Here is a 27307-nt window from a genome sequence, read left to right as displayed (position 1 = left end):
GTATAATACAGAAGTACCTTTTTAAAAGAGGTTAAATTAATGATATATTAAACTAGTGTGCAAAATTACAATTGCAATTTCGTGATATTTATACATGAGTAGGATTCTGAAAGCGGATAGTTTACTTTTAGTTTAATAATAAATTCATTTTTCACTGGTATCCCTGTATCTTTTAATTCAACCGATTCCTAGAGAGGCACTGGGGGTCAGACGGATCCATTATGACTTGAAATAGATCCTCCATGGCAGCAGCAGCGGTGGTGTTTGTGGGTGGTGGACAGGGCTTGTCCGACGGACACTGAGGGCTTCTGAGTCCACGCCTTCTTCACCTTCGTCTTCTTAACCGCTTTGCGTTCTCATCCGCTCCCCACAGGCGCACACAAACCGTCAACTTGTAAGGTAAGACGCCAGTCATGCTTTTATTGTTGTAAACTTGGCAGAGACACCAGCAGGAAATTAATCTTTTATTTTTAAAGTCGAGTGTGTGAATGTCTGGTGCGCGCGTCACCTTCACTGTCCAGCTGTGCGCGGCTTTTACGCAGGGAGCTGCAGCGCTGGAGCGCGCTACTGGTGACGGCCTTAATGTTCCGAATAATCCAGGATTATACGAGTTTCTTCAGTGACACCTCCCCACTCTCTCTCTCTCTCTCTATTTCTCCCTCTCTCTGTCCGCGTACACACACACACGCGCGCGCGCACACGCAAACACACATATGCCATCTGCTATAATTATTTTTTGTACTCTGGACCTTTATTGAATTAAAGGTGTGGAGGTCTCAATCCTGTAAACCCACCTGTCTACCGGCTCACTTTAAAGCACAGTGATAAACGCATGCTGGGATTTTCACTACTGAATAGATGAATGCTCTCGTGGTCCTTGATCCTTCAACCCAGATATTGCCCTCAATAAAAGACATGGCTGCTTCCATATATTTCTAGTGAACTTAGACAGCACCCTAAAGGCCGAACTAAAAGCACTGATATTCTTTAGCTCAGAAAAGCGCTACAGCAAAAAGGATATACAGAATGTACAGCACTGAAATACATAAAATATGAATCATTACGTTCAATTGAGTTAAAAGGGATGTGAGGTGCGAGCAACCATGGTGCTGTAATAATTGCAAAAAATGCAAAACAGTGTATGAAAATAGAACTTCTCAGTGGGAAAGTAGACTAAAGACCGTAATAAAATGTATTCTTTAATAAAATGCTCAAACAAGCTTTATTTAAAATCGTGTCTGTTCGTATCCTGCCGGTTTGGAGTTGGCTGTTTACTTGACCTGTGGGGATCCTGGTTGAACTTCTCTTTCTGGAACTGTAAAAGGGACCTGCAGTAAAGCGGCAGGGAAAGAGCTGCTGCTGGACCCTAACCCTAACCCCCAATTGGAGAATCAGCTATCATCACATCACTTAAGTTGATTAGTCCCACCCGCCACTGCTACAGATCGCTGGTTGCCTGTTTACACAAGGTTTATTCATATTGAATGTATTGCGAGTCTAAATCTTACCGAATTCGACACTGCACTTCCTCGTGCCCTTAACAATATTAAGGCGGAAGCTGATAAAATGGAAGTTTTTTCCAGAAATGCGAGTAACAGACTGACTTCTGGAATGAGAGAAGATAGATGAAGACTAATCAAAGTGATTGTGTGGACATATTTTCCCTCCCTAGGATTTTCTATGGCGATGGTCCCTCCGTACACGCACTTTGCCCCTCTTCTTCTGCTGCTTCATTTCCTGGCTGCATCACCCGTCACTCAAGATGACCTGGTAATCAATACAAGTCATGGGAAAGTTCGAGGGAAGTTGCTTCAAGTGCTCGGGGGTAATGTCCGAGCATTTCTTGGGATTCCTTTTGGAAAACCACCGCTGGGAAAACTGCGATTCAAAGCTCCAATGCCAGTAGAGAGATGGGAAGTGGTGAAAGACGCTATTGCATTCCCGAATTCTTGCTACCAGCCGCTGGATACAACCTTTCCAGGTCGGATGCATGTTTACGTGGTTGGCAATCATAAGTTGAAACGTAAAAATGGGTTTTGTGGTGTGTTATACCTGAATGACCAAAGTGTGACAATACATCAACAGGGTCAAAACTAGACAGGTTTAGTGCTGTAGGAGCAGAAGGGAACAAATCCTGCCATGTTTATTTTTGTGAGGGAAAAGTGAGAGAAAATTATATTTGCATTGCTCAGAACCAATTATATAACCCCATATGCATCCATACCAGTAGTGAAAATGATTTGCTTATTAATATATCTCAGACAATAATTAATCCTGGGAAAGAATTAAAACTGTTTGGAGTAGTGCCTTAAACACACCCATAAGCAGTCGTGCACCAACTGCAGCCATTCTCCCCCACCCAAGACATGGATTGGCACTGGGTTATGGATACATTGCTATTTATAGACACCGCCACCTGTTCCAATTCCATGCATATGTACACAGAAATAATACTCCAATAATAGATTACAGCACGCACATGGACAGGAGGCACCGACGTTGAACCATTTCAGCTCAGGACAGTAGTACCATTTCAAAGGAAAAACTAAAAAGAGATCAGCCTGATCATGTTTATGGCTTTCGGAGCCCTCTGAGAGCTCGTTGACATTAAGGGTTATACAAGTCAACTCAGTTATTACATAATCACAACTATTGCTTGCAATAAAGATTCACAATGAAGTTAAACATTAACTTATTACAGATCTAAAAATGTACCCACAGTGTACCTGTGAGGATTCATAGGAACATGATTCTTCTTTGCAGGGTTTAAAGGTGCAGAGATGTGGAACCCCAACACTCCTCTGAATGAGGACTGTCTGTACCTAAATGTCTGGTCCCCACATGTCAATAAAACCCAGCCTCAGCCGCCACCCCTGGCTCCTGTCCTTGTCTGGATCTACGGAGGCGGGTTTGTTCAAGGAACGTCTTCTCTGGACCTTTATGACGGCCGCTTCCTCACTAAATCTGAAGATGTTGTTGTGGTGTCAATGAATTACAGGTAAGAAACTAAAAATACTGAAGTAAAACACACAGTTACTATGAATGTTGGCTTCAGCTTCAGTTGAATGCTGTGGCTATCTCTCCTCATTCTTGTGATCATCAACGTCAGACTTGGAGCTTTTGGTTTCCTTTCTCTTCCTGACAACAATAACATCCGCGGCAACGCAGGTCTGCTGGACCAGCGCTTAGCCCTCCAATGGGTAGCCAATAATATTGCCGCTTTTGGAGGTGACCCTTCAAAGGTAAAGTGTATTTGTCTTCTCACATAAAAATCAAGAAATCAGATTTTTATAAATTGTTTAGTCAAATCATTAAAAGGTGGGGTAAGCACTGTTGACGTTGGAACTCAAGACCAGAAAAAAGTCCCCCCTCCTTTCCCTGGTTCTTCAGAAGCCCCCCCCCCCCCCCCCAAATTCATGAATGCACATTGGCAATACTGATCTCAAAAAGTTTAAATCAGGCACCACAGACATTAGCAAAGTGTTCAACACATTACTAAACCAAAATTTGACTAATGTTCCCGACCTATCAAGCAAAAAAAGAACGACCTCTTCAGCCTCCTCATCCTTTTAACTTTCATTTCCAGTGGCTAACAGTAGTTGATACACCGTGTATCTAGCGGGCAGTGAGGAGATATAAGCAGAATTTGACAAAAACTGAATTGTTTTTAAATAGCTTACCCCATCTTAAAATATTAAGTGGAGTTTTGATGTGCTGTTCTTTCCAGGTGACTCTATTTGGAGAGAGTGCTGGGTCAGCATCTGTGGGCTTTCACCTGCTGTCCCCAGGGAGCCATGCCCTTTTTCAGAGGGCCGTAATGGAGAGTGCCTCTCCCACTGCACCCTGGGCCACAATTAGCCAGACTGAGTCCTGGAACAGGTAGTTTACATATTATTCATTAATTTAGATAGATTTAAAAATACAGACCCTTAATATGTTGATCTGTCAGCCTGGCCTTTAGCTCAAACTGAAATGTTTCAACAGTTATCCGATGGATTGGCATTAAGTTACAAACTACTTATATTCATGGCCCCCAGGGGATGAATCTACTGACTTTGGAAATCCCTTGACCTCTACTAGCTGGTCAAGGTTAGACACATGTTTGACTTATGGTGAACTATTACATTTCAATGAATCTACATATGGATATTTAGAGTACCCTGAGTATCCTGTTGACTTGAGTCTGTCCCCAGATATGTTATTGCACAGTGCCATTGCATTCAGAGTGATACTGTACATGGTTACTGGACCACAAGTTGCTGGCATAGCCACCTTAAAATGCATGACTGAAGTTTAAAAATGACTGAACAGAAAAAAATGCATCATGACTACAAAAAGAAACAGATGGCAAAACACTCATTACATTGCAAAACATATGGATGCTAATTAAAATGTTTGACAGAGATTGTTTCAAACAACCTTTGAATACTTAGGACACACTATACACACTGCCAGGACGGAAATAATTCATTCAAAAGATTTTCCTGTGTCTCATTTCCGTTGCCAAACAAGCAACAACTAATAACCTATTGATAAAAGGGAGTTGGTGCAATGCGAGAGAATTTTAAGGGATGCAAAATATCTTCGATTATCATTATTCAAGAAAATATAATATATTATATATGTGTTTGAGACATTCATGTCACACAACACAATTTTTGTTTTAATAGATTTGACCAGAATCATGAGACATACCATATTCCAAACACACATATTGGTCTCATTGTATTCTGTTCTCTCAGACCTCACCCCTGGCCATCTTTCTCTCATTACTCTTTATCGCTGCTTTTAGTGATTATATTGCTCCCTTTCACCGTCAATATCCAGGGCATTGATGCTGGCAAAGTCACTGGGGTGTCCAACGGCCAAATCAGCTGAACTGGAAGCTTGTCTGCAGCAGGCTGACGCTGGGAAAATCACATCACAGCAATACGACGCCCTCACACAAGCTTCAGTCTTAGGCCTGCCCTTTGTTCCTATCGTTGATAAGGACTTCCTACCAGATAAACCTGAAGTAGGCGAATGCATTTGTACCTTTTCACTGTCTTATCTCTGATGAAGATAAAACCAGTCAATCAGTTTAGAAGTAATGTCGTTTTGGTGGTGTGAACTGTGAAGGCAATACAACAGTTAGATTGTCTGGTGTTAATAAAGCAGTTTATTACTTCATGTAATCTTTGAAACCTGCAACACATGGATACATATACTGGAATTGAGTTGATATAATAATTATGTGATGTAATCTGCAGAAGAAGGAACCAAACATTTCAACCAGCAGTGGCCTAGTTTTACTCTATGAAATCTATGCCCACTGAGTAAAAAGCTAAAAACAAATGCTGCGGTTGCATCTTGTAAAATATCCTTAATTTGAAAAACACTCCTTTGCTTCACGAACAACAAATCATCTTTTTTTCTCTGTGCAGGTGCTGCTGAGAACTGGTAAACTCCCAAAGAAAGAATTGCTACTTGGTGTCAACAAAGACGAGGGGACATACTTCCTACTCTATGGAGTGCCTGGATTCAACCTCACTGGTCAGAGTCTGATCACCAGGAACGAGTTCCTGCAGGGTGTGACCAACACGATGTCAGACGCAAGTGAGGTTGTGAGAGAAGCCGCCATTCTCCAGTACACTGATTGGACGGATGAGAATAACGGAATGAAAAATCGGGACTTCCTGGGTAGTCTGGTTGGAGACCAGCTTTTCAATTGTCCAGTGATTGAGTTTGCTCAAAGGTAAATAGTGTTTTCTCATTTAAATTATGTGGTTTGTTTATGAAGCTACAATTGTTACAAGTTAAAATACAAGGAGGTTACAATACCAGAAATCTACAGAGAAGGTTTTAGTTATCTTTTTTATTTATCTTACGGCAGTGAAGGGCTTAATAAGAATAAGAAGACATTTATTTGCGCAGCACCTTACATACAAGAAATGCTCAACGTTCTTTACATACAATATAGAGGGTTACACAGCCAGCAACATGGCTCAGAGTGCAACCACGAGAAGTTAAAAAGAAAGTTTTTTATACAATGTGATGAACAGGAAACAAAACAGAGAGCAGACAGGACCGTCTGGCATCACTGTTACAAAAAGAGGAATCAAATCCAGCACACAGTTGCACAAATAAAGGTCAACAGGAGGTGGAAGACATTGATGTTGTAACAGCTAAGTGCACAGTCAAAACAGCAGTAAGACGTTCTTCACAGTAGTGAGTAATTAAATTTAAAGAATAGAAAATAAAGAAATTGATAAAAAATATATATATAAGAGCGGAGGAGTGTGGCAAGTGCAAGATCTAGTTAAAGCCTTGGCAAAGACAAGTTTTCTCTTAAAGACGCCAGTCTGTTCCACAACTTTGGATCATAGCTTACAAAAGCTGTGTCTACTTTCTTTCTACTGTTGTCGGGAACCTCTAGACTTGCTGCAGATGATCTCAGTGTTCTGGAGGGAACATATAACTTGGTCCTCACCCATTCAGAGCCGTGTATGTGAAGAGGATAACCTTAAAGTAAATCTTGTTTGTGACAGACAGTCAGTGCAGAGCAGCCAAAACTGGACTAATGTTTTCTCTCTCCTCTTGATTCTGGTTAACAACTAAGCAGCAGAGTTCGGAATGACCTGGAGTCCCTCTATTGTTTTCTTTGAGAGGCCTGTAAAAAGTGCATTACAGTAATTCAGTCAGGTGGGAATGAAGGCATGGATCAGCTTTTCAGCATTTGTCAGATTTATAAATTGGCTGAACCCATGCTAAGTTTCTAAGGTGTAAAAACGAGGTTTGGGCCTTGAAACTTGACACGTCTGATTTAATCCAAGGAGTTATCTGACCCAGATTATTTTCCATCGTTTCTTTTGTCAATTTTGAGGAAGACTGTTTTGTCTTTGGGAAATTATTTCTCATCCATGTATTTATTGCTGAAAGAAATTTAGTGATGGAGCACAGTGCATTATCATCATTCTGCTCAGCAGTGATCTACAGTTGTGTATTATCTGCGTAACTATAGAAACCAACATTGTGCACTCTGATGATGGTATCCAGTGGCAGCATGTGTGTGACAGTAATAAATGAAAGTATAATTTCATTCAGATCAAATAAATTTAGATTTTACATATCTACAAAATTTGATTTAGTCTTGTTGTAAAATAAGTGTGTTAAAGAAAAGTAAGTGGCGGCTTTAGTCGGGTCAAGCAGTAAATGATCTGTCTGGTTCAGCTATGGGTTCGCCCCTATACTGGTGACTTTGTAATGAACATCATTTTTGATGTATGTATGACTCAAAGGGTTAACTTCAAATGTTCAGCTTTATTAGATAATTTGTCTGGTGGGGAACATACATTATTGACATTCAGGCTAGTTTGACTCCTCTCGCTGGTGTGGGAGCTCCTGGGGATTTCCTGTGAGGACCTTCAGCCAGTTGCTCATAGTAGCAGGCATGAGAGTCATAGCATTAGCATTAAGGCTTTATTAGTTAATTAACTCAGTCTCAGTTGCTCAATTTGTTTGAAGTTAAAAGGTTAATCCAGGAAAGTATGATGGAAGCACTTCAACCAATATACAGTTGACATGGAAAAATATAAAATTATTGCCAGTTTCTACAATTAATTCTACATAAAGGTATGCTGACAATTTTTTCATTCATAAGTACAAATCTGATAAAATTGGCAAGTTGTCATACCATTAACAGAAAAACCATTAAATATCGCCCTTGAGAAATATCCCCTATATATATCTTAAACACCAAAATTTAATTTATTGCAGTTAATAAAACAGAAAAAAAGCTACACATTCGAAACAATAAAAGCTGCTGAATTGAAAAAAATAAATAAGAAAACAGAAAGTTACATAAATAACAAAACTATAATCACTCCGGTGCAATGCCCTGGTCAAGGGCAGTAATGAGTCAGCAGCTCTTTATAAAGTCTGGAGACTCCGATGCAGGACTTATTATTCTACTCTTGCTTGGTTTTCATACAAATGTCTCATCAAGTCACAGCTGTCACTTTGAAATTACATCATCACAGCGTTAACAATTTGACATTGCCAAATTGGGATTTATAAAGCATGTGCAAATGATGTTTTGTCCCTCCGATACTTTTCATTTTCAGTTGTTGTTATTGTTCCAGCACATAGAGCAGCTGTTTTATATTCCAGTATAGCAGGGCAACAATATTGTCCATTTGTTTTCCAGGTACTCACAACATGGTGGCAAGACCTCCCTGTATTTGTTTGACCACCAGTCGTCCGTCAACCCTTGGCCGGCGTGGATGGGCGTGATGCATGGCTACGAGATTGAATTTGTCTTTGGAATGCCTCTGAATGCGTCCCTGGGTTACACGAAGAATGAAGTGAACATGACTAAGAAGATTATGAAACACTGGGCCAACTTTGCCCGAACAGGGTACGCATAATCTGATAGTCTGATCGGTGGCTCCAACTGTGTGAGGCCCCTCATGACACAGCTGAACTGTGCTGATCGGCCTGTCTCTTTTGTCAGGGAACCAGGGATTGATGGAGCTAACTGGCCCACGTTCACCCCTCAGCAGCAGGGCTATGTGACTCTGAACTACAACTATCCAGAACACAGGACAACGATGAAGCCTCAAGAGTGCCAGCTGTGGAACAAATTAATACCTAGTCTACAGAGGGTCTCAGGTTAGGCACAAACAAACCCTCTCTTTGTCCTACACACACACACACACACACACACACACACACTCACCGGATAGCTTTCTGTTGTAGGAGGCATTGCTTAGAGGAAGTGTGTGTCGAGGCTCGCTGCCCCTCCGCTTCCCTACAGCTCTGGAGGTCTGAGTGGGAGGAGAGGAGGGTCAGTCATCACTTCACTGGTCACTGATCCCAGGCTGAATAACACTCATACTCTCCTCCACTGAGCTCATTACACACACAGCCAGAGCATTTATAGTTACATACAAAGCAATGTCAACTGTGTGGCCTCAATTTCCAGTCCACAGAGTGCGCAGGGCCCGAGATGCGTAGGTGTCGTGGATTTTGATCGCCACACTTTGTAAACGCTCTGTTGTACTGGTGAATGTTTGGTTGTATAGTAGTTTGAGGAGGAAAAAAAACACACATAAACACACACGTGTATACATTCAACTTTGTGTATGATGGTAAAATCCTGTTAGAGTCAATTGAGATGACTAAATACTCTGTATCTTCTTCTCTCTCCACAGATGATCTCCAGTCTTGTCTACATGCAAATGGGATTATGGTCTGCTGTAATTACAGATTCCTTCTCATTTTACTGGTTACTGCTTTACTGGTTTTCTAGAGGGAAGAGAACTCTCTTTCATAAAGTTTAATGAATATTAAAAATGGTCCATAAAAAGGGATGAACAAAACATGGTCTCGACTACTGTTGTAAAACGTTTATTTGATTAGTGCATTATTTGTCCAAAATAATTAGATTGTATTGATATTTTTCTTCATCATTGAACATTATTAAATGGTCTATATTTATATAAATGGTCTGCACTTACATAGTGCTCTTCTATTCTTGATGACCACTCAAAGCGCTTTACAGTACAGGTTTTTTTGGCCATCCAACCATTCAGACACAGACTCATTTTATTAGGGGGAATTCGGGGTTCAGTATCTGGCTCAAGGACACTTCGGCATGCAGATGGGGAAGACTGGAAGCGAGCCGCCAACCTTTTAGTTAGAGGGCGACTGCTTTTAACCCCAAGAATCACAGCCGCCCTTAATGCACTAATAAATAAGAGGGGTTTCAATGTTGCAGTTGCTTGTGGTGGGATAATTTTTACCAATTAGTTCAAACTGTTGGGAATATTATTCTGTAATAAACCCATATTTTCATTAAGTACAAATATGTCAAACCTAAACTAAAAAATACTCACCTATGGTATTTAAGTATTACTTTCCACTACTGATTGGATTGTGCGGTTTAGTTTAAGGAATAGTTTAGCTTGAACCCTAAACTCAATCTAAGACAATGTTGACAAGTGAGTTTTTTCTTAGATTGGAATTTAATTGTCAAGGCCTAATCTTCATCTGCCTTATTTTTTCTTGCTTGTTCATGTCTTTCTTCCAATCATGTGCATTGTGTTAATGGAACGTCAATGTGACACAATCAGGGATGCTCTGGATCAGTATGTTTTATTGCACTGATCATTAAAGGCCATGTATTGATCATTCAAGATCTGGATATACCATTTATTTACTCTGGTGTATTATTTCAACCAAGTAGGTTATTTTCCTATATTGTGATTTTAAATTTGATATCTGATAGAAATTGACAAACATTCTTCTTTAAAGACAAACTATCTTGATCTTACTCCCTCTGTGTTGTATTAGGATTCATTATTTCAAGGATAGCAGCATATTTTAGTGTTTCAGTATTTTTGTTTAGACAAAAACAAAATCTAAACCAAAAACAAGAGAAAATCAGTGCTAGAAATATTGTGTTACTGAGGGTGCATACATTTTTAGTTGGACTTTTTATAAACAGACATTGTCTAAGATATGTGGCCAGTGTCTTGTGACAGTCACACTAGTCACACACACACATACACACACACACACACACACACACACACACACACACACACACACACACACACACACACACACACACACACACACACACACACACACTTATTTGCAGTGTCAATGGCACTCACAGCTCCCATTAGCACTCACTGAATGATATTTATTCTTGTCATCATACGTGTTTAACAGTTGAGCATACTTATTGCTATTCTGACTCTGAAGACAGTAATGAGATAATAAACACTGTCGCCTTGCAAAGGTCATGGCGATGATTTGAAACAAGCGACTGAGAGAGAAGAGCTGGAGAGAAATGAACAGCTATTTAAAAACCCTGAGAAATGCATCAATGTAGATTTATTTTTCTTCTTTCCAGTTGAAGATGAACTTGATAAATGTCAAGCTATTCATTACTAACAAACGCACACACTCCCATACACAAACTCATACTTCTATTACCGTTACTATACCTTCATTCGGAGGAACGTGCATTGGACCAGGTTTTCTTTCCTTCGGCTCCCTCCTTCTCAACAAGAGGCAGGGCGAGGCAGATGGCAGCCTACACTGAGCCTTTGTTTGCTTCAGATTAACTGCAGTTTATTGTGACCAAGTGCTTGTTGTGGAAACTATTGTATCTCTCTGAGTCTAGACCTGCTCCATAAGTCAGTCTAGACCTGGTCCATAAGTCAGTGTAGACCTGTTACACAAGCCAGTCTAGACATGGTCTATAAGTCAGTCTAGACCTGCTCCATAAATCTGTCTAGACCTGCACCATCTAAATAAAACGTACTTGTCTTGCACGGTAAATTCAGAATGCTCTTAACTACTTGACCTTTTGAAGAGACTGTTGTAGCTTGAAGCTTCTGTCTGTCAATGGTAAAAGAAATGAATGAAAGTAATGTAGTTAAACTGCGAGCAGCATATTTAATAAAGACAATTTTCTTTCTGCTGCATTTTTGTTGAGATAAGACATAAAAATAATCCAGTGAAGGACAGAAGAAGTGTGCTCAGGTTAGATATTATTTGAATAAATAAATACAAATTGAATGGCACTCAGTCGAATACATACATCTGGCAAGGCCTAACGATTTTACACTTGATTACCTGTATATGATATTTTCTATTTATTTTTTATAATTTAATTTATATAATTTAATAATCTTTGAAATTCCGTTCTGCACTTTGGTCTGCTGTGTTGACCAACTGTATTTTTTTTAAACAGTGACTTGACTGCATCTAGTTGTTAGGGAGAGATCTGATAACGTTAATGATTTTTTGTTCTAAAAGATAATTAAAAAAAGTGATAAAGAAATTCCAAAATATGCCCCTTTATCCACATCTCCACCCACATTTCTCCACCTTGTTTTTTGCGCAATTCTGCTGATAAATAACTAAACCAACGAACAGACATATAGTTGAAAACACACTCAGAACATGGAGAATGGTTGCTTCAGTGACGATGCTGATATGACCATGTTTAATGAGTATAATACCATGTTCACCATATTTGGCTTTTTAATTGGACAAATATAAATTTTTACCAGTTTTATTGTTGTATGAGACATTTCGAACCAATCGGTTATTGTTTTAAACAGGAAGTGTGACTGACACGCCGCTAGCATGGCTAAAAAACAAAAGTATACAGTCAACCTACCTTACGTAGTTTGTTAATCAGTGTTATTCTGGCACTGACCATATGTTGACATTAGTTATATACAGTGGTGTATAAAGTACTTGAAAGCCATACTTGAGTAAAAGTACAGATATCTTACTTGAAAGTGACTCCGGTAAAAGTAAAAGTCACCCGTCAGAAAATGACTTGAGTAAAAGTCTTAGAGTCGCTCATATTAAATGTACTTAAGTATCAAAAAGTATCTGGTGTTGAAATGTACTTAAGTATCAAAAGTAAAAGTACAAGTACCAAAATTAAAAATGTTAGGTGCTTTTATAGTAGTCCTATACAGACACAAAACAACCCAAAATTGTTCTCTTCAGGATTTATTTCAACTGACTGAAAAATTATAACAACACTATATATATAATGTATAATTTTACAAATTTTGAACCCGAGATGCTGAGCTTAAAATAGTATTGGACAAGTGCATCTGAACTTCTACAGCCAACAAAGAATCAACACAACAGAATAAACAAGTGCCTCTTGAGTCTACCTAAGAACACTAATAGACCAAAGTATATCCACTCAAAAAGTCTAAATATAACTAAACATGGACCTTTCATCAGTAGCAGGAGTATTACACAATGCCCCTTATGATAACTCAGCAAAGAGAAACTAGGCACACAAAATAAGATAGTTTCTCTTTTGTTAACAGCCTGAACAGTGCTAGTACAGAGAAGAAAAAAACACTGGACACAGTCTGCCAAATTTCAGACTGAACAAGGAAATAAATAACTGAAGACCAATGTTTTTGGGTTTTTTTGAATGCTAAATTACATATACAAAATACATCCAATTGAAAATCTTAAGGTGCAAATTTGGTTACAGTATTTTGGTGACTTTATTTTGAAGTTTATAAATTATCAGTGTCTTGCTTGACGGCACTTCAACACTAACCTTTTGTGTCTATTAGCTGTATTTTGTAACTGCCTGTATATCTGCCCACCAGCTTGTCGACGCATCTACATGTAAGCCTGTAGGGACGGCAAAGTGAAGACACAACCCTGCATGGAGTTGAACACATTAGCCAGTTTCTACAATACATATATAAAGACTCAACAGCTTCCTAGTTGTGTTGAGTCAGCACAAAGGGCGACTAGGGATTGGAATCAGCAATATATAGATATACGATATCTTTGCAAAAATTATATTGGCATTATAGTGATGGAAAACTGGGCCTCATTACCCAGGGTTCCATTTGGTCGAGGTCCATTAAAAAACCTGAATTGTGTGCATGAATATGAAACACAGGTGAAAGTTGTTTTTGCGTTTGTTTATATAATTGGTTGTGTTGTTTGTTTTTCCATCTTGACTTGTTTTAAATCTGTTTGTTTTGTTTACGTGGACGTGTAAGACTAAGCAGACAAGGCCAACTACTTCCGCTATTTTCTTTAAGACAAGTTAACCACTTGCATGTAAAGTCACCAAATAAAAGCCCTCAAAACGCCAATTAATTTGCCTGAACAATAATCCCTACAATTTCAATAGGGCCTCACGTCTGTCAGTGCCTGTCAGTGCTTGGGCCGTAATAATAAAGACTGCAGGAGCGAGAGAGCGGGAGAGAGGTGTGCCGTGCGTAAAGGTGCACGTTCCGCCAACCTCCGCTGCTCAAGTAACGAGCCAGTTTTGAGAATGTAAGTAGTACAAAGTACAGATATTTGTGCTCAAATGTAGCGAGTAAAAGTAAAAAATCGTCAGGAAAATAAATACTCAAGTAAAGTACAGATATGTGAAAAATCTACTTAAGTACAGTAACAAAGTATTTCTACTTCGTTACTTCCCACCACTGGTTATATATAGCATTTAAAACATCATCATCAGTTTTTTCCTAATTAAGTGAGGCTCTCTGTTCACACTCTACTGAATGACTCAAGCCACTCGTACATCCTGTGTTGTTTGAGGGTTTTTGATTCGATGTGTTCACAGCTCATCAGGACTGTGAATGATAAACAGCTGCCTCACACAAGGTTGGTTGTTTTGACTTGTGTCAGCGCCACAGTTTGGTTCTCAGACATGACACTTTGAGACAGATGTCACGGGGCGAGCTGTGATTAATGCACATGACAGCGACAGCTTCATTAATCAAGGGAACACCTCCCACTGAGTGTCATGTGAAATTACTATTACCAACCCCTGGTCTTTTTCAAGGCTGAACACACTGTCAAAAGAATTGCTATGACTCGATGTGAGGGACTAACATTTGTTTCACGAGACAGGAAAGTGGGGCGAGTTTCCATGAAAGAACCTGTGGTGGCCTTCATTTGTCAGAGAAACTAAAAGGTGTTTAGTTTGTCCAGTCTGGGCTACTGTAAAAAAAAACATGGCGGCCTCCGTAGTGAGGACCCGCTCCCAATGTAAATATAAAGTATTTAAATATAAAAGGTCCACTCTAGGGTAAAGAAAACAACAATTCATACAATTTAGATGAAACACACAAGTGAAAACATCTTGTACACTGGACCTTCAGAGTCATTTGCCATTTTAATATATATTTATATTCTGCACCGTATAATATAGTCTAACCTTGAATGAAGTCAGTTACATGTATGTGCTTTGAAATACTGTTTTCATCTTTTTCAGCGATTAAATTAAAATGAGACATGAAAATATTGAATGGCAACAGGACACAAATTGTTTGCCTGATTCAATTAAATTGGATGAGAACTATTGGTTAAATGCAGATATGATGCCTTATCTTGTCCTCTATACTCCATGTGAAATATGTTATTTACTAGAGCATTTCTATTCATTCAGAATTGGTTAATGAATTAGTTTTTTCCTGTGCCCTGCTGTGGTCTCCATGCAATAAGACATTTAAGATGTATTCATTTTAGCTCGATCATTATTTGGCAAAAACTCTTTTCTCTTATCAAAAATATTGTTATGACTTTCTGACCCTTTCAAAATGTCATTATAATCTTTTGGGGATTTTATTCAAAATGTTCTCCTTACCACTCATAAGTCCACATGCGTCTGCTCTCTGATGTTTCCTGTGTTCTTGAACAAGGATAAAACATTGTCTTTACAAAGCATCTTGTAACGTGTCTTGCCCCACATCCTTCTTGGAATCTAGATACATGTAGTGGCTCTGATGATTTACTTGATTTCTGGTCCAACAAAAAGAAAAAATGAGAGCAGGGAGAAACATTTAGAAAAGAAAAGAAGAATGTTTAGTAATATACCTATTTGAACGCACATAATTAGGAAAAACAGCACCAACTGGAGTTTAACGTTTCTTTAGCTGCAAAGTTAAAATGCTAAGTAAATAAAAACACAGCAGATGCAGGGGCTTTTTTTCAAAACAAGCAATTTCGTTACGTGGACATTTATAATTCAAGCTACACAATTATCGACAACCTGAATCACATACACCTCAAACTATCTCAAAACAGCTTCTACAGGACAGATGGAAACCTTCTTTTTCTTTTTCTTTTCTTAGCAATTCAGTCCCGTTGACTGTATCTTCCTAGCCTGACGTTGTCATACTCATTATTCTAGTCAGAATATGAGTCTGAGACCGCTCCATTGGGCTGTGATTATGGGGCGTGTTTCAACAGAACCAGGAAACAAAACGCCTCTTCGCTCAATTGGATAGACCTACAACCAATCAGAGCAACGTAGTATGTGACGTATGTCAAGCGACGCATAGTTGTTGTGAGTTGTCTGTTTCACGAGTTTATTTACTCTCTAAACCGCGACCGGCCTGGGACCGGACCGGGGCTCTGAGAGAGATCAGTCTGTCATTGTTCTGCAGGAGCCAGCGAGGAGGAGAAACGGCAGCCCCCCCCCCACTCTCTTTTTATTTATGACTGCTTGTGTGGCTGCAGCATCGGGGACAGCTGATAAATGAAACTTTTTATGAATCCCGTAGGAGGACGGCAAAAACATCTGTTCGATCTACAAATGCCTTGATCACGTTCCTCTGTTCCTCTTTCAAAATGAATGCGCTGTCGATGTCTGCTGAAACAGACTCGATGGCAGCATTGACACATCTCAGCTCTGCAGGCAGCGCTCTCTGGTGACGTGGTTGATTACGTCACTGTAGATCATCTGTCAATCATCGTATAAAGCCCGCCCTGACGATTTGATTGGTCCGATCAGCTCCTGATCGGCCATAGTTTCTCCCCAACGGAGCGACTTCAGACCGAACTTCCCGAACAACAAATGTTGTGGGCGGGGCTAAGTTCGTCTGGCACCCAGGCTAGTATCTTCCATCAAAAACTTCATCAGCAAGCGTAGCCATGCCCATGAAAATTTGCAACCAACAGTGAGAGACGTCCGCTACATCCCCTGGAGTTAAACCAGAGAACGCTCTTTAACACCATGGCAGAGTGAGAATGAGTCTGACCTCGGCTGTCAGGGGAGACGGAGACACCCATCATTCAAATGAGACAGGCAATTAGGGGGAAGGACAAATCACGACAGCTGAAGAGAAACAGAAAGAAAAAGAAATGAGGTGCGGGAAGAGACGGACCCGGGCTGCAGTGACGTAGGAGAAGAGAAAAATGATGGAACACAGCAGCAGTTGGGGAAAGGTTCAGACACTGAAGGGTAAATAAACCCTTACGCAATTAAACTACTGGGCTATTTAGAGGATATAAACAGAAAATGCAATAGATAAAAAAAGAAGAGGGATTTCCCTCAGAACAAGAACAATAATCAGAAAAGTCCGGGAGGAGTGAGGCAGAGAGAAGAAATATGCTAAAAAGTCACGGAGAGAAGGTAATGAAAGACTAAAAACTTTCAAAATGAGAACGGATTTAGTGACACTGAATGATACAAGGAGAGGCAGCCGGCTTTCATTAGGCTACTGATGAGTGGAAGCGGAGAAATATAATAGCATCATTCCATGGAAATTGAAAAAGGTCCTGGAAATGTTCTTTGAAATCACATTTACGCTCAGTGTGTGGTTTATCACGGGGCACGGGGATCATTTTTAGCTGTTGAGAAGCAAAAAATAAACACAACCTTGTCGGGAAGCAGACTTCAACTTTTCTTTCGCAAGTTCCTCCCGTGACAACGATTCCTACTTCTCACACTCATTCACTCTGAATGATAAACAGTCACAAATTAAATGTTTGATAAAACGACTGTATTGCTGTGGTGTGATGCTCGGGGGAGTATACAGTACTTCTGCAGCAGTATGGGACAATAAGGTCGAGGTGATTGTGCAGATATCTTAACAGTTAAGTTACTTTCAGTTTATTTTTTTGTAAGATACAGTTTAAAATGGCAGAGCACAGACTTTTTCGGAACTATTAGAAAATATATTTATAAGTGCCTAACCCTATATGTGAGGAAATAACACTCAATAGTTATTTTTTCACATTTTTGTGTGTGTGCCATGATTTGCTGATTCGAACAAAATACAGCTCCCACCTTCCAATTCGAAGATGGACCAACACAACCATGGTGTGGGCCACCTCCTTTAAGGAGTGTGTATGCGACGAGACACATTGTTACCTCCTGCTAGTTCAGTCAATCAATCAATAAATCAAATTCGTACAAATTTGTACAGCCCATATTAACCCATCACAATTTGTCTCATAGATCAACAAGGTGCGACATCCTCTGTCCTTGGAATCGATTCAGTTTGATCAACAATTCCAGTTTATCGCAGGGACTTAAGTGTTCCCTGTAAACAATATGATAAAAAACATTTTTGTTAACATGATCTAACAAAAAAGGGTCAACACCAAATGAACATTGGTGTTGACTACGTGTATTGCATCTCTTTTTTCATCAGGAAATATTTGCATTCTTTCAGTTTCGCATCCGTTGCATTTTATGAAACGAAATTAACTCGCCCAATTGCCTTCAGGCATTTAAGTTCTGTAAATTGTCTGCAGCAACTGACTCTTGACAGTTGTGTTCTCAAATTCCGCTCCTCAGGAAAATGTCAGGAAAATGGTACCTCACCCCAGAGATGAAAAGTATTTATGATGGAACATATGTCAAGTGTCAAGTGAGATGTGACTGTTAGCGTGTTAGACCTCTTAGTGGACCTGCATTGTGCTACAGCCCTATAATAATTACTCTACATATATATTTTCCTGTGTGGAGACGCTGTGGGTGCAATGCACTGCAGGACAGACATGGGAGGACCAGATGACGTGACTCTGTTGTGATTATGGGACGCCACCACGCTGGAGTCTTGCAGTCTGCTGTGCTAATTACTGAGTAAATCAAAGTTCATCACATGTGAACTGTGTGCTAATGTGCCGTACAGAACAGTCTCTGGTTTTTAATTCACCATGCAGGGATTTTAAGCAGAAGCTAGCAAAGCAAAACAAAAAGTGATCCTGTAATGTGAATCTGGAAAAGGAGTCATGCATTCTATCATACGTCTTAAATTGTTTTTTGCTTTACGTAATTTCTATTGGTGGAAATTAGTTTTCTCCCCACGCCGGAGGGAAGTCGACTTTCTCTGCTCCTCTCTGCATCTTTGGCATAATGAGAATAGATGACGGTGTGTGTCGCTGAGGGGCACGCAGGGATAAATAAACTGATAAAGGGAAGAAGTGACCTTGTCTATTGTCCCTGAATGACGAGTGAAGGTGAGGGAGGAACTAATCGTCTCAGTCATCGGAATACAGTGATGGAGTAGAAGCGTGCTGGAGGTTTAAAGTCAACTTTGCACCCCAATAACCAATCATCAGCTCGGTAGAGAAAATTATCTGAGCACGTTCTCTGCTTATTTCAGCCAGTTACAGCAGCAATGCACCTTATCATTTTGGTAGCAGTGCTGAAGGGGTTTCAGATTCTAGATTAAATCTGGAGTAAATTCACTGCAGTGTTCCATTGGTTCATATTCTTTGATAAACACTGCAGCCGCTAGTGTCTGCTCACTATGTTTAAGGTTTTAAGCTTTGATAAATTCATGAATGATCGATAGATAGATTGCAGTTAGATGCTGTCCCATTTTAAATGTTAATGCCCAGTGTTTTAGATATAGTAGGAACAAGGGTATTCTAACTTCCTCATTTTATACTCCAATGGTGCTACTATCTGTAAGGGATAGTGGGCTGTGGAGAGCACTTGTACCAACCCAATGATGCAGCATGCACAAAGAATGGTTATCTTTTATTCTCTCACCGGAGTGGATTGTATGAAATAGGGAAGGCATTGAGTCTGATTTTACTTCGGTGATGTTCTGCCCTCATGAAGTCTCCGTTTCAGTACATTTGTTCCCTTGTATTTCAACATTGAGGATTTTGCAGTGCAGTCAGATTAGCTGTGTGATCTGATTACAGCATCTAGCCTCAGTACTTAAAAACAACACACAACTAAACTAAATATAAACAAAAAATATTTGGAATGATAATACTTGAATTAATGGTGACCTGTAACTGATCCATCCATTTTCTATTCAGCTTTTTTATGGCTTTGTCGAGGATGTTGAACCTCTCCCAGTGTTTTGTCAAGTTGTCAGTCTATCACCAGATTTTCTCTCATACAAACAAGTCTAGACACACAACTCATTTTGTTTTGCACATTTTCTTTTATTGTAAAATACAACTTCAATGAAACATCATAAATGTTTCTTTTTAAACTTGAAACATCGCAAACAATGTTTTATATGTTGCTGAGGTGGAAAAGTTCTGAAAGAAAAAAGAAAGTGACAAAGAGCAAAGGAAACAGACTTAGTGAGGAGACGTGAGTCATGTAATTTAAACATCTACTGTAGCTTTTGCTCCATGAGAGAAGGGAAAGAGCATCAAATGAACACACTATATATGTGTGGACCAATAAAGAGATTTGTAACTTCTAATATAAATCATGAAACAAATATAAATGTCATATTTCAATCACTTTGGCCAATAGAGTTTCAACTCTCATCAAATTGGACTCCTCTTCTTCTGCAGTGGTTTATAACCACAAGTCTCAACAGTTGTTTTTCTCATTGTGCAGACATCCTTATATTTGCATATTACCAAGGTTTTGAACTCTGCTTAAATTTGCATTGTTTTTCACATTTTCTGTAAATCAGGTTAAAACTTAAACAGATTTATCATGCTGAATGAAGGAGCAAATGCCAGTTAAATGTTTCTTAGTAAGAGCTTATCAACTGTGTCTGGGAGAAAAAGATGATACTTAAAAAACAGTTTAAAGTCTGAAATACAACTAAAAGTGTTTGCTGTAGCTACAGCGCTGAATAATGTTGCTGTCGGAGTACTATTGCTTCCCTGAGATGCTGTTTGAAGCCGCAGCGAAGCGGTTTTTGCTGCCGTGGTTCTAACCTCTTTCTGCATTTACGATGCAAAGAGCCGCACGCTTGACTCAACGCTGACTCCCATCGCTTCAAAGCGGCGCTTTCCTTTTTCAAGTGCCGAGTGAGGGAGAGCATCTCTAAATCTAACAAAAGGAGATAAAAATGCAACCATAGCATCTTCTAAATCAAACACATGCTCACTTCTTCCTTAAAAAATATCGAAACTTTCATTCAGATCGCCTGGGAATTGAGTTGAAGAGTTAAAGAGTTGTTTGTAACCAGGTCGCAGCGCTGTTTTGTGTTTACGTCTCCACATGGATTCACTTATTAGCAGCTTAATTCAAGGTAAACTCGGTTGATTACAGTGTCACTCTCTAATGTGTCTTGCTCTTTTGTTCACTGCTCGTTCCGAGAAAGAATCTACTTTAATCAGAGCAGCCATGCAGTGCTCGAACCCCTTAAAGATGTTTTTCATTTGATCCTCTCAATAAATAATGTGATATATGGATTTCGAAAAACAAACAAATGTGCACTCCTCTTCATCACTCCATCCTCTCCTCTCCTCTCGGTGCATTGCTTTTGCCAAGCGCCTTAGCGTTGAGCTGCTCTCTTTTCAATACCGTTGATTAAAAATGTCTGATGCATCAACACGACTAAGCTGATTACAGATTTAGTTTCCCTGAGCAAAGGTTCCCAAAGAGTGCTAGCGAAAAGTGGTAAAAGGGAGGAATAATAGAACACACGGAGTCGTATCGACTGAATTGTGTGTGAGTGTCTGAGGGAGCATGCTCTCTGTGTATCTGTGAGAGCTGATTTGAGTGTGACTGAATATGAAGTGTGTAATTTTAAGAAGCAAACCTCTCAGGAAGGAAGAGGTGAAAAGATGTGTGTTTGTGAAGTTGGGTGTGTTAACCATTTTTCTTACCTCTTGAGGATCTTTTCCAGTATAAAATATGGCCTTGTCAGGACCAGTAGACCGCATGGGGACCAAAGCCTTTCTGAAGTCCTGGTTAAAGCAAGGTCGTTTTTATACTGTAAAATAACAGCCTCAAAATCATTTTGAAGGTTCACCAACTTGTAGTTGGAGAAAAGCATGTGGGTCACTGCAAAGGTTTCCCTTGAAGCTGGAACTTTGAGACCTGCTTTACGGCAAACGTCGCACACAAACAACTAGAGCCAGAGCTAACAGCTAGCTATACGAAACAACTAGCTCACCATTTGCAGTGTGGACACCATGACAGAGCCACTGAAGAAACCAAAGAGGGTATTGTTGGTGGTAAGAAACCGAACAAGAGTGAATATCGGACTATATGTCACTCGTTGGCGAGAGGCCATAGAAGCAGGACAGATGCCGACCTTTGTGTTGGCAGCATTGTTACTATTGAAGAAGTAAGTAAAATAACCTTTGCTTGCTATGTCCTGTGCTGTTGTGTTTGCTTGGCGTTGGACTGTGTAGGTTAAGCCAGGTAGACCCATTTCGAGGTTTAACTGGCAAGTTAGCCAAAACAATAATAGTCCAGGCAAAGTAACGTTTTCCGACCGACTAATTGTAAAATAATTTTTTTCAGCATAGATCATTTCTATGAGGTGTCCAGAACAACATACTAAAAGTCCTAAGAAATCCTAGTTGAGGTATATGTTTAATTCTCATCAATGTGTGGCAATACACCCCAAAAGGGCTATTTTTTTCGTTTACTCCTATCAAAATAAAACTTTACACAATGAAAGTAACCATGAAACGTAACATTTTTTGTATTACAAGTTTCTTTGAAAATGAATTTGAATATGCAAATGAGCTATACACTAATCGACTATGCCCCAAATACACCCAAATAGGCTTAATTTTTTCCTTTACTCCTACCACAATAAAACTTTAGATAGTAAAAGTATTTATGAAAAGTAACTTTTTTTGTAATACAAGTTTCTTTTGAAATGAATTTTACAAGCACATGAGCTGGGTTTATTTTGGGCATATTCGATGAGTGTATAGCTCACTTGCATATTAAAATTAATTTTCAAAGAAACTTGTAATACAAAAATTTTTCGATTCATGGTAACTTTCATTGTGTAAAGTTTCATTTTGATATGAGTAAACGAAAAAAATAGCCCTTTTGGGGTGTATTGTTACCGGGCCTTATTGGCACACATTGATGAGAATTAAACATATTTCCTCAACTAGGATTTCTTAGGACTTTTAGTATGTTGTTCTGGACACCTCATAGAAATAATCTATGCTGAAAAAAATGATTTTACAATTACTTCTATTTTTGGCTCCAAAATGGGTTACTTTGCCTGGACTATAAGGTGTCAGTTCTTTTGCTGCTTTGGTTCGGTTTCTTCTCCTCCAGCTTGTCAACATATGCACATACGTGAAGCTGTGTGTAAGGGCGAGGCGAAGACCACAACTCTGATTTACGACAGTGAGTTACACATCCCATCTGTAGGGGGAGCATGACTAGAGCCAAGAGCAAATATTGGCTTTTGTCACTTTAAGGTAAAGAGTAAGATGGTAATTCTGGTGAGGTTACGGTTAGGTATGAATTGGCAATGCTTAAGCAATGCTTAAGTCAAGGGATACAGTTTTGGGCTGTACATTGAATAAAAAGCTGTGCTGTGTCCTAACAAGGATAGATGTGCAAAGCCCTTTTTTGAGATGTAGAAACTATACGACTCTCTTTTATGCGTCTTTCTCACTAACTCTCTGCTGCACCTGGGTCAGCTGGCTTGAAACATCCTTTATCCAAAGCTTTATCAGTAGGTCACTTTGTAACCCAAAAGCCAAAAATCATCCAGATTACAGAATTGCATCTTTCCTAGTTTTGTACCAACCATCTTCTGGGACACCTGATAAAAGACTGTCACACTTTGCTCACACACTATCACACACCTCTGGCCCTCTGGCTAAAGACGTTGGTAACAGTAAAGGCCGGCGCATGCTTCTGCGTTTTCAGGGGAACGGAGACGCAGGAGCCCTTCCGGGCCCCTCACGGCCCTTCCTACGTCTTTACGTGCGTCGGCCAATTTTTCTAACTAGACGGCAAAGCCCCGCAAGCGTCACCCAGCCGCGAGGGCTGTGATTGGTCTGCTGACTACATCATTTCCGGAGTCGCATTTCCGGTTCATGCCCGGAAACCACGGAAGATTTAGAAGAACGAATATGGACCAGATAGAAGAGCACTTGGCAGAAGAGATCCGACGCTATGTCCACTAGTATAACCCGTCACTAACCGGCGGATTTTTCCGCCAGAAAAAGGCTTTGCGGAGCCGCCGTGGCGATGTAAATAAATCGCTCTTCTTCGTGCAACACACGAAGAAGAGCCGACTTCGACAAAAAACATTACTGCGCCTAGTGTTCTGGCGGCAACACGCGCAACGGTTGGAGAACCATGAATGAGAACGAGTCCTGCGTTACAGCTGCGTGTCTGCGGGCCCCTGACGACGCAGAAGCATGCGCCGGCCTTAAGAATCAGCAAGCTCTGCCCTGAAGCTGTGTACACCCTGGTGCCCAATCCAAACTGAGGAGAACAGATGTTGCTGATAGAAAATGATTTTGGAAATAATCTGACCTATTTTGCCACAAAGGCTTTGACTCCAAAAAAGAAAACAAAAAGCTGTGCCTTTTAACTGGTGGTGCAATTAAATGACGGATTATTTTTTAGGTCATAATTTGTTGGGATTAGTGTAATAAAGATTAAGGTTAAAACTTTCCCCCAAAGCATCTCAGCTGTTGTCCCTTCTCTGCCCTGAGCATGAAACACGTTGATAGGCTTTGTTGTCTGCATTGGAGTTGGTACTTCAAATGACCCGTAGCAATAAGAAAGAAATTACGGTCACGCTGTTGTTATAATAAACCGCTGAATGCCGTCAGCCTCCTAGTCATTTTGGTACCTTGAGGCGCTGTATTGGCATGACATCACAGATTCCGTCACTCCTGCCTGTCTTTGCTGCATTGTTTCCCTCAGCGTGATCGCAAATGCTGGAAAGAATTCAATATTCTGCCTCAAGCAGGGAGGAAGATTATCAAACCCTAGAAAATAATGATTTGTGTAAAGCTGAAATGTTTTTTTTATCATGCAGAACGCATTCACAAGTCGTAGCTTGATTGACTTTCTAAGATGTGTTTGAGTGGGAAGTGAATATGGGCTACACTATTTGTGACGTAAAAGTTTTTAGTCTGTGAGGACAACTTGCACAGTTTGTGCAGAGTAGCCTACATCAACAAAAAAGTCTAGAACATGTGTTATTTATAGAAACTAATAAAACTAAGGGTGATAAAAAAAACACTGTCCCAGCATAATAATGCCTTGTCAACAGAATTTGGAAAATTAATGGACAGGGGGAAATGAATGAGGATAAAGGTGAATATGGATTTGAGAAGGATTTTGCTGTAGAGTGTGAAGCTGTGTGTGGATGAAAGTAGAGTTTTGTGGTTTGTAAATTGGGAGTAAAGAAGCAGGGACCCAATATCTTAAAATGTTGTCAAACCAGAATCTTACATTTGTTCAATAAACATAAAGTTGCAAAAATAGTTTCCTAAAGAAAAGATTCTCAGGTTTTTGGGATAAAATATTGTTCCTCCAACTGTTGTATACATGCCAGTAATAGCTGCTACGCAATGCAACCTTTGAATTGACTTTGAAACCGTTTTTCAATTGTTTTAGTCTGTTACACAATATACAAGTCAATGCCTGGTATTTATTTGAAAAGGGTTATGGATATCAATTACTTCTGGTATTATTCAAAAGTTAACACAACTGAAGTGGTGGGATGTACATCACTTCCTGTCCAGATCTTGGTTAATCATTCAAAGAGGTACAGTCAGTAGTACCTACAAGCTTATCCAACATTCAGTCAGGAGGCAGCTACAATAAACATATTGTGGCAGGACAAGGAAAGGCAGAGACGCAGGTACTGCTTACTGTTGTTTATTCAGTAGTCAGGAAGAACAGGCACATGTTCCCCATACGGGAAGTATATATAGCTACAGACTTTACATTTCCCATCGACCCACTGGGTGAGAGGACACACCCATGAGTGCACGCCACACAGCCCCCCCCCCCGAACACCCAGAGGGAAAAATACAAAATGGGACAAAAGTCAGTACCTCTCAGGGGGTTTAACGAGGCGACCATAACGGCTACGCCGATCCCCGTCCGCAAACGCAGGGGTGAAACAAGCAGAAGGGACATCATTTACAACAGACACAGGATCAGGAGGCACAACTGGAGAAAACAACACAGGGGTCTTAGAAGGGGGGGCGACCACGACGGGGAACCCGGGCCGGCAGCACCTCTTCGCCGGCCAACAGATGAGCTGGCTTAAGTTTGTCTAACGAAACACGCTCCCTGCGCCCGCCCATGTCCAGAATGAAACTTTTAGAACCCGCCTCTAACACCCTAAACGGGCCGTCATACGGGGGCTGGAGGGGAAACCGGTGAGCATTGTGACGCACGAAAACAAACCGAGCGGTAGCGAGATCCGTTGGCACGAAAGACCGAGGAGAAAAATGATGCACGGGCACCGGTGCACAAGCGGACTGTGACGCAGGACGCGGAAAGGGGGCCGAGCTGTGAGGCAGAAACTCCCCTGGGATGCGGAGCGGCTGACCGAGCACCAACTCTGCAGGCGAGGCATCCAGGTCAGCCTTAGGAGCCGAGCGCAACCCGAGCATCACCCACGGCAACCGATCCAACCAGTTTGCATCTGAGAGCGCAGCCCGCAATGACGCCTTAAGCGACCGGTGAAAACGTTCACACAAACCGTTAGCCTGGGGGTGGTAGGCAGTGGTACGGTGAACCTGTGTGCCCAAAGACTTTGCTAGCGCCGACCAGAGCTCCGAAATGAACTGCGGGCCTCTGTCAGAGGTGATATCAGACGGTGCACCAAAACGTGAGACCCAGGCTGAAAGAAAAGCGCGTGCCATGTCCGCAGATGTCGTGGAAGACAGAGGAACCGCCTCTGGCCACCTAGTGGTCCGATCTACCATGGTAAGGAGATGTGTAAAACCCTGGGAAGGGGGAAGAGACCCCACAAGGTCGATATGCACATGATCAAAACGCCTGGCTGGAATCAAAAATGGCTCGAGGGGCGCCCTAGTGTGCTGGTGAACTTTAGCTCGCTGACACGCCACACATGTGGCCGCCCACTCCTTGACCTCTTTGCGAAGGCCAGGCCACACAAACTTCGAAGACACCAACTTCACCGACGCCCGGACACCCGGATGAGAAAGAGAGTGCACCATATCAAAGACCCGACGGCGCCAAGCAACCGGCACCACCGGGCGGGGGCGGCCCGTGGAGACGTCGCAAAGGAGGGCAGGCCCACCATTTTGCACAACTGCCTCCTCCAGCTCCAGACCGGTACTCGCAGCTCTCAGTGCAACGATACCCGGGTCCCCAGGTTGATCGGCAGCCAGTGCGGAAAAATCAACCCCAAGATGCACAGGGCACACCAGCACCCGCGACAGGCAGTCTGCAACCGGGTTCGCTTTACCCGCCACATGTTGGATGTCCGTTGTGAATTCGGAGATCGCGCTAGATGGCGCTGCTGGCGAGCAGACCATGGCTCTGTCACCTTTGCCATAGCAAACGTCAATGGTTTGTGGTCAGCATAGGCTGTGAAAGGGCGGCCTTCCAGCAGGAAACGGAAATGACGCGTAGCCAGGTACAACGCTAACAGTTCCCGGTCAAACACACTGTATTTTCGCTCACTGTCTCGCAAACTGCGGCTAAAAAATGCAAGGGGCTGCCACGCACCCGCAACCCGCTGTTCAACAACTGCACCAACAGCCCCACCGGACCATCGGTCGTGAGGGCGATGGGCGCCCGAGACGCGGGGTGCGCCAGAAGCGCCGCGTTAGCCAGGGCAGCCTTAGCCCCCTCAAAAGCCTGGATCCT

The 27307-nt window shown here is 41.1% G+C and overlaps 1 protein-coding gene across 1 annotated transcript; it reads left to right on the top strand.

The window, feature by feature from the left end:
- The first annotated feature begins 345 nt into the window (after positions 1-345).
- LOC133003567 (acetylcholinesterase-like) lies at positions 346-10175 on the top strand. The gene is made up of 10 exons (XM_061073344.1): positions 346-399; positions 1673-1981; positions 2764-2998; positions 3110-3242; positions 3728-3879; positions 4828-5014; positions 5424-5734; positions 8186-8395; positions 8492-8649; positions 9192-10175. The coding sequence occupies exons 2-10, from the start codon at positions 1681-1683 to the stop codon at positions 9287-9289; spliced, it is 1785 nt and encodes a 594-aa protein (XP_060929327.1). The 5' UTR covers positions 346-399; positions 1673-1680; the 3' UTR covers positions 9290-10175.
- Positions 10176-27307: the final 17132 nt, after the last annotated feature.

The sequence above is a fragment of the Limanda limanda genome, chromosome 6 (genome assembly GCF_963576545.1).
Source record: "Limanda limanda chromosome 6, fLimLim1.1, whole genome shotgun sequence".
NCBI classification, from domain to species: Eukaryota; Metazoa; Chordata; class Actinopteri; order Pleuronectiformes; family Pleuronectidae; genus Limanda; species Limanda limanda.
Note: the sequence above shows the minus strand (reverse complement) of the source record. Positions and strands in the feature narration are given on the sequence as shown.

What these genes read in the sequence shown, in the direction of transcription:
- LOC133003567 (XM_061073344.1), top strand. Translation starts at nt 1,681, where the DNA reads ATGGCGATGGTCCCTCCGTACACGCACTTTGCCCCTCTTCTTCTGCTG. An exon ending in CAGACTGAGTCCTGGAACAG is followed by an intron (nt 3,880 to 4,827) that starts GTAGTTTACATA and finishes GTCAATATCCAG; the next exon opens with GGCATTGATGCTGGCAAAGT. An exon ending in TAGTCTACAGAGGGTCTCAG is followed by an intron (nt 8,650 to 9,191) that starts GTTAGGCACAAA and finishes CTCTCTCCACAG; the next exon opens with ATGATCTCCAGTCTTGTCTA.